We start from the raw sequence: 8424 nt of genomic DNA, 5'->3' as shown, positions 1-8424 counted from the left end.
ATTCCTGCCACCCATCCCATGCTCTGGAGTCCATTGATGGACAAGCTCACCTGTGTGTTCAGGGGAAGAAAGACTCAAAGTCACAAGAATTTGCATAAAAGTGCCTGTGGGGTGAATTTTGAGCGGTTGTGGAGTGGAGGTGGTGCTGAGCATCCTGGTGCAATACACGTTTGAAGGCCAGGGAGGCAGGTGCTCTCCTGGGACAAACTAAAAACCTATTTTCCCCACCCAAACCCCTTTGATTAATGGTTGATAATAAATTTCATTGCATGTTCAGGGTGGGATTTTTACGCTGCAAGGCAAGGGTGGTTGTGACAGCATCCATGGGTGATGGTGGGCCCAGGTGGGTTTTGTGCAGAAGGATTAAACTAGAAACTCCTTTCTTGTCCTTAACAAGGTGGTTTATCTTCAGTTACCAATGCCAAGTTGCTTGCTGGGAAGCATCTCCCTGTTCACCTTCATCCTGAGTCCAGAATTTTATTTGTTTTATTCCCCACTTTTCTGAGCTCCCTGTCCCACACAGGAATTCTGCCTAAGGAGTGGCATCACATGGAGAAATTTCACTGTGGTTTGCATAAAATTTGCCATAAGGGTCAGCCTGAAATGTGCATTTTTGTGTCTCTGGCAGGTTAATTTTTTTGAGGAGCTTGGTTTTGGGGACACTGGGTGTGGATGCCTTGGGGAACCCCCCCAGCCACCCAAAATACTGTTTTTTCTATGAAAGTTTCTCCGTGGCTCCATCCCACTCTACTGAATTTTCCAAGCTGGATTAACTAATTATTTTTTTTAATAGGAGGCTCAGCCGTGATTCCCCTGTTTCAGCAGAGCAATTTGGTTTATTTACATTTAAATACAAACATATAACTTTTACAGGAGTCCTGAACAGCTAAAACCGAGAGCATAAGCAGATAAATGACTGCAAAAGGATTTTTAGTAGCTAAACTCACTCAAAACCCTTCTCATGCATTTTAAAGTGTGTGTTTGGCAGGTCTAATATCTCTTAAGGAAATGCTTCTTGGGGGTGGCAGTTAACAAGGCAAAACTATCTTATTAGGAATTCAATTAAAGCTAGGCCAGGCTTACTGGACCTCTTCCAGTAAATATATATCAAGCTGAACCAGTAGACATCTGTCTCTTCTCTAGCCCCCACCTCCTCCTTTTTCTGTTTTCCAGGCTGTGGTTGAAAGGTGGAGAGGAGATGGGAGGAAGAGGAGGAACTGTGGCTCATTGCAGAGTGCAGGGCACAAGGATTATTTTCTATTTTATTGTCTGACCACTTTTGTGATCTGGGATAGAGTGGATCTGCCTCAATCCCATCCCTTGCTGAAATACAGGTGTAAAAAAAAAATTTAAAAATCCAAATCACATAATTACAACAAAGAGAAGTTTGATCCAGGTGGATCCAAGTTCCTGGGCATGCCAGACACCCCCTAGCTGCTGGTTTGGGATTGAAGAATCCATGGTGCCCTTCCTGTGCTCATTTTGGAGTATTAGATCAATACACCTTTTCCACCCAAAAGGCTCAGGCTATGGGGAGAGCCACCCGGACGAGTCAGGGAACAAATCCGGAGAATTCAGGGATCTAATGGCCACTTTGAGCCAGCCCTCTGTTGCCAGCAGGGCTCAGGAGCTGCTGTCTCTAATTTAACGTTTTTAGGGAAGTAATAGCCAAACCTCCCAGTCCCATTTGCACCCTCCTCCTGCAAGCAACCTGTCTCCAAATTCCTGACGCTGCTTCCCTTGACGTGATAAAGACTGATGTTTTACCTCCCCCATTCCCAAGGGAAAACACTCCTTACTGCTAAATAATGAAACCTTGGGCTCTGGGTGGCAGATCACAAATCAAAGTCAGAGAGGGATCCTCTATTTTACCCCCAAATCCCTGTTCTAAGGCCGTAGGAGAAGCACATCCCAAAGAGTTCCCAGAGCCCCTGATTCCCACGTCTTTGCTGCACCACTGGCAGGAGAAGGACAAGAACATTGGGGCTGGGGGCACTGGCTGGGACTGGTGTGGAAGTGGTTAAAGGGATGGGTCTGAAGGCAAGGGCTGCCTCGACTTGATTTATGGGCCGGCTGAGTTAATTTGCTCTTTGTGTGTGATCAGTTCTTGTTGCTGAGTGGTCATCTTCCACAACTACAAATCTAATTAATGCTGGGGTGCCAAGTTGGTTTGCTGTTTTGTTGTTAGTTTTTGGGGTTTTTTTTAAATCCCTGGCAAATATTTCCACTGTTTTAATTCTTGAGAACTTATCCTTAATTAGTACAAGTCTGTTAATATCCAGCTGGATGGTTTCCTGGTTTTCCTCACTTCCAAATTTGCCTGAAGAAGGGAACCAGGAGCTATGGTGACTCTCCAAGCAGCCGACTGAGGTGTCTGGTGGGATCAGCAGCTTACAAGGAGTTATCTGCTTTTTCTTCCCCCTTTCCCAATTTTCTGCAAAACCTGGGAAGAGGGATGAAAAAGCTCCCCGGAATACCAGCTTTCCCCAGCCAGCTGTAATTCCCTGACAGCATTTCCAGCTCGCTCTGTGTTTCAGGGTTCTGGTGCCGTCCCTTTCCATGTTCCTGGCCTTGTCAAACTCTTCCTGCAGCTCCCCAGCAAGACATAAATTCTGGAGGTTTTGGGTTCGAAGGTTTCAAAGTCGTGCTGAAGCACATGGAAATGATTCTCAGGGCTATAGCTATAAAAATAATTATACTGCCGAGGGGAAAGAGTGGCATGGAATGTCCCCAAAAGAGATCTCAGCAGTGGTTACAGGATCTGTCCCAAGTCTGTAAGAGCCCGCTGTGATCTCCAGGGCTCATTTATCACTGCTACCTATAACTGCAGGAAATATGTCCCCAAAAAGCACCGTAGGAAGGAATGTGAGGGAAGGTTGCTCACGGGGAGTGTTTCAATCTCTCCCTTTGTTTTAATGAGGATGCTTTGGAAATTAGGGCTGCTCTGCAGAGTTGATCGGCGTGAGGATGACTAATTCGGAGACAAATTAGGTCTACTTAGCCGAAATGTCTGCTTCGATTGTTCCCTTAATGACCCTTCAACGCACATCTCTCCCGATATGACTTTTACCGCAGCTCTGCCTCCAGCAGATTAAGTAATAACATGTTTTTACCGCTTTTCTAAACGCTCCTTCGGACCCGATCCAGCATTTTCCCTGGCCATGAGCGTCTCCAGCTCTTTCTGATGGGTAATTCATTTATTTGCGTCTAGCCCCTGGCAGATTTGTCTCTTTGCATGTCTCCTTCTCCGGAGCATTTCCCTTGCACCCTCTTTTTCAAAGATCCCTGAGCCTGAGCGGTTTTTGGCTGACTGCAGCGTTCTTGGTGTCTGCAGGGTAACAGATTTATCCTTTCCCAAGGAAAGACACGAACGTAAACAGAGGATCCAAAATGCATTTTGCTGGGCTTTTTAAACGCACTGAGATGAAACCCTCACCCCTCCCCGCCGCTACGAGGCTATTAATGTAAATACCAAACTTTACAATCCTTCCTGTCAAGGAAACTTATTTACATTTTTGAAGGATGCGTATGAAAAAATGGGGCTTTTGGGACAAGAAAGGGCTTCGTTCCAGTGTCACTACACCCCCAGTTAACTGTGCTGCTCTCAAACACTATAGAATTAGGTTTTGTTCCCAGGGCCAGCAGAGATAACATCTGTTTGCTTCTTTAAGCAGAAAATGAAATAGGATGCTGGTGTTTCATACTGGAAACAGCCCCGCAGGTCTGAAGGGGCAATGGACTGAGGGTTGTGGATCAAACACACGCCTTAAAAGTGGCTTCTCCAGCATGGAAAAGAGTGGGGAAAGGGGTTCCCAGAGCCAGTGCCAGCCCAGGGTAGGTGAAGGGCTCGTCCCCAGTGAATGGGAAGGAGCAGCAGTCTGGTCACACTGATGCAGACCTCAGGGCTGTGTTGTCATTTACGTTTTGCTGCTTGTCCTGTCATCCCTACTGGACAGGTTTTTGGTTTTTTTCTTTTTTTCCCTGCTAAAAGGAGTATCAGCAAACGTACTGTCTTTCCCCCCGATTTGTTCTTTTCAGTTTAGAGCCCATGGAATATTTCGAAAACAAAAGGGAAAGGTGGCTGCAAGGGGAGCGGCACAGGTGCCGGCGGTGAGGATGGGGAGATTTTTCGGGAGAGGAAGGCTCGGCTGAAACTTCCCACTCCACTCCTTGAGGTGCAAAAGCTGCGCCTGTTTCTCCTGTGACTCCCGGAGTCAGTTGCCTGGAATTCCGTAGAGCAGAACAGGAAAAGCTCTCATGGCCAGGCGAGCGAGCAGCAGCGACCTGCTGGCATTTGCAGGGGCCAGGTGGCATTTTCCCAGTTCCTAAGGCTCTGATTTTCTAATCAAACAGCTCCTCTGATTTCTGTTTTGTTTGCAGCCAGAGGGGAATGAGCATCCCTCCAAGGAGAAAAACCTTTCCTTGCTTCTCTCTCCCCATGACCTCGGGGAAAAGAAGGATGGTAGCCCAGCCTGAGTGGTGCTCACCCCATGTTTGCAGTTTCTATTCCGTAGGAAAGGCAGGCATTGATCCCAAATCCACACAATCATTTCTTATAGATTTTTGTCCATCGAGGCTGCACAGTATGCTCCCCTCTTAGCCATAAAAAGTCCCACCACCCAACTAAATTTGCCTGTTTTCAGGGGTTTCCTGAGGACCTTGTAGTTTTATTTTTTATTTTCTGGCAGCCGTAATTTCTGTCGCCATAAACGGTAGAATTTGACACCACACCGCACCAGGCCATTTGTCAACAACCTTTTCAACAGTCCAACCACACGCGTGTTCCTGCACAATACAGGCACAGGGAAAGGGGGAAAGTTTGGGATCTTCCTCTGCAAGAGCCACCTTGGAGCACTGGGTTGGAGGTTGGATGCTGGGTTACGGCAATGGTGCCGAATTCTGATTTGTTCCAAATTAAACCAAAATGTGCCGCGGTTTGGTTCTGCACCATGATTTTTCTGTTATATCCTCGCATTTTTTGCGGGGATAGGGACAATCTGAGCACCTATCTATAAAGTCTGCCTCATCAGGGCAATGTTAATAATAATTTAATCAACATGAGGTGTAAAAGACTGTTTTAAAAAGGCAGGTTTTACCCAATGTGCTAGAAGTGGTTGTGTATTTGATAACAGATTTCCAACCATCCTTGGCTAATGGCAACACATCATTTGGGAAACAACAGAATCAATGCATTGTTCCAGCCCAGCACTTTCCTACTCAGCCAATCTAAACTGCTGAAAAAATATGTGTTCGGGACATTTTACATCTGGTTTTGACAAGAAGCCTGGGTTTTTAATTTTTTTTTTTTAATCTGTTTGCTGCAGTTTTTTTAGCCAGATTAGCATGGGAAAACACTCTCTGTTTTATAAAAGGAGGGTTTAGCTTTTGAAAAATCCACTCAGTTTTGGATTTTTGTAGTTGAAATTCAGACACGACATGCAAAAGAGCAGAATGCCAGTGATGGCCATAAACCCCACAACAACAGTGCTACCTATGTAACTAAAGCTAAACAATGGGCAGCTCATGCAATGGGTACAATAGCCAGTTTTGAGACTTTTTTTTCATATTTTCTAGAGATCATTAGAAGATCTTAATTCCAGCACCAAAGTGTAAATTCCAAACCATTTCAGGATGCAAGTGAAACATTTACATCTAAAATGGTTTTAAGTCTGTTTTACACCGCTAATAAGTCCTGATTTCACAGTTTTTAGCTTTTTGAACTGAGGTACAGCAGTTGCATCAAGTTTTGCCTGGTTCTGTATTTTATTTATCCAAACGGGCTGTTCGTTGCTGACTGAACAAAGACGGATTTGCCTCTTTAAACAAGCCCAACTAGTGGGCTGGGATAAACTTTCCTCTTCAACTCTGCACACGATGAAATTATTTCAATTTTAAATCAAAAGGGTGGCGGGGAAAAATGTCCCTTTAGAGTGTTTGCTTGGTGGAATGGGTTCATGGGCTCTGTTTTATGTAGGGAGCCCCAGACAGCGCCCGAGCAGACCCAAATTCTGGCTGACACAGTGCAGAGCTGCTCTGCTTAATTAGCTGGAGATGAGGGTGTTATTAAAAGGCTTCCCCCCCCCTCCTTTCTGACTGTTTATTCCTCCCTCCCCAAATATTACAAAGGCAGCTGAAGAGGAAGTAGTTTTCTGCTAATGGAAAGCGACAGGGAAGGGTTTGGTGAGGAGAGTAAATAAGAAACTGCGCCTAATGCCAGCCGCTGCTTTACCGTCACTTTGGGGAAGGGAAACTGGACAAACCCAGAAATTTAGCAGAGTTTCTCCTGCGTCTGTTTGCTTTTTGCTGCGTGAGGGGGAAGGGGCACAGCCTAGGACTGCAGCCGACATCTGCTGCTCGTTTCTTTTAAGAGAAACACAACCTGGGGCGAACCCGTCACCAAGCCCCGCAGGGTCCTACCAAGCCCCTGGCCCCCCAGCTGGGAGGGGATGAGCCACCATGGGGCTCAGCGCTGGGGTTTTTGGGGTGCAGACACCCTTGGAGTGTGGCAGCAGCTGTTTCGGATCCCCTCGTCAGCCTGTTGTGGCCATCACCTTTTCCTCCCTGAGCCCTTCTCTGAAGCAGTGCTTTCTGGCAAATGTCACACGGTGACGGTTTCCCCTCTGTCCCTCATCATCCAGATCTCAACACCAGCCCACTTTTACTCCCCATTCTCACAGAGCAAAAGTATGCTGATCATTATTTTCCCCCCAGATCCCCCCAAAATTTGGGGCATATCTCATTTTTGCCTTTCTGGAAGCTTCATTTATTTGAATTTCCGCTGGCGTGGGGAGAGCGGGAGGAACTGGATGTGCCTATGCTGGCCTCCAGGTCGGTGACCCCAAACCCACCAGCATCCCCAGCATTCCACAAAGGGCAAAGGGAAAGGATATAGACCCAGAGCATCATCTAGGAGAAGAGAAACAGGTACCTACCCCTTGGGCTGGCCCAGCCCAGGCGGTGGCTAGTGGGAGGCCGACATGGACCACGCTCCCTCCATCCTCCACACGGAGAAGGCATAACTGAGCCGCTCATGAGCCACGTAACTGCAGCTCGTCATCTTACTGTCCATCTCGTCGCTCTGTAGCACCTGGTAGAGGAAGTCTATGTACCGTGCTGCCAGCTTGAGCGTCTGGATTTTACTCAGTTTGTCAGAGGGCAGCGTGGGGATGATTTTCCTCAGGGCAGCAAAAGCTTCGTTGAGTGACTGAGTCCTCTGCCTCTCTCTGACGTTGGCCAGGATCCTCTGGCTCTGCAGTTCTTCATAAGATTGGGAGCTGGGACTGGACTTCTTCCCCCTCTTCCCTGGGTTGGGGCTGCCATCTTCGCTGGACTTCTTACTGTATCTTCTCTTCCTGCCAAATCTCTTTGGCTGCCTTTCCAGCTCCTCTTCACTGGTCCCCAAGCTATCCACAGGGGAAACAGGAGAACTGGAGCTTTCTTCCATGCTTTCTGCAAGAAGGGGAGGGGAAGTGCCTTTCCCCCCCTCCTTATGTTATGTGAGTGTGTGTGTGTCTTAAATGTGCTTTAAATTCCTGAGACAGATCCTTTGGAAAAACAGGAGGAATATATTTTTCTTTTTTCTCCTTTTTTTTTTTTTTTTTTTTTTTTTTTTTTTTTTTTTTTTTTGCTGACCAAACGTTTTCCAGGTTGCTTGAAGGGCTCTTATTTCAAGGACCGAGGTTGTGTAAAAAAATTGAGGTCTTGGAGAGAGGAAGTTATTCTAACTTTTTGGAAACTTTAGCTGAGCTCAGTTGCTAAATAGTTGTCAGAAGTGAGGGAGGTGCGGGGCTCCCTCCTGATTGGCCGGCCAAGTCGGTGGGAGGAAGGCTTTTCCCCTGCTAAACTTTCACAGTTTTATGTTACACTTAACTAAAATCTTGGGAATGCACCTCGAATCAAAGATAGATGGCAAACGCCACCCCCCACTCCCGGGGATGCTGGATTTGCAGCACCCCTCCAGGATAACCCCACGCACCCACCCCGGGGTTTTTGGGGTGCTGCCCAGGGTCCCGTTCCCAGCTCCGTGGCCAGGCTGCAGAGATTCCGTGCCCAGATCGGGGTGTGGAGGCAGTGAACCCTTCATGCATGAGAGCGTGTCCCATTTTCATGGATTAGGGCTCTATTCTCCAGCCCCCCACACTGGGGGTCCTGCAAACCCCCCTGTCCTGCCGGGATGGGGTGGGGACCTGCCTCCCTATCCTGCAGGGTGACCCCAGAGCAGCAGAACTTCCCCAGGGTGCACTAAGCTGTGGGAATGGTGGGGATCTGGGGGCAGAGGGGATAAACTCCTACTTGTGGGGGGCATGGGAAAATCTCCTTCTGGACAAACCCAAAATATCGATCAGCTGGAAAGCAGCTAATAGCTTGCGGAAAAAACCCATGGAGAGGACCCTGGAGATGCAACGATGGCCATGCATTGCCATT

The 8424-nt window shown here is 47.5% G+C and overlaps 1 protein-coding gene across 1 annotated transcript; it reads right to left on the bottom strand.

Moving 5' to 3' along the window:
• Positions 1-6961: 6961 nt before the first annotated feature.
• TWIST2 (twist family bHLH transcription factor 2) lies at positions 6962-8065 on the bottom strand. Its single transcript, XM_062506722.1, has one exon. It carries the CDS (start codon positions 7442-7444, stop codon positions 6962-6964), a length of 483 nt encoding a protein of 160 aa, XP_062362706.1. The 5' UTR covers positions 7445-8065.
• Positions 8066-8424: the final 359 nt, after the last annotated feature.

Source organism: Cinclus cinclus, chromosome 21 (genome assembly GCF_963662255.1).
Source record: "Cinclus cinclus chromosome 21, bCinCin1.1, whole genome shotgun sequence".
NCBI classification, from domain to species: Eukaryota; Metazoa; Chordata; class Aves; order Passeriformes; family Cinclidae; genus Cinclus; species Cinclus cinclus.
Note: the sequence above shows the minus strand (reverse complement) of the source record. Positions and strands in the feature narration are given on the sequence as shown.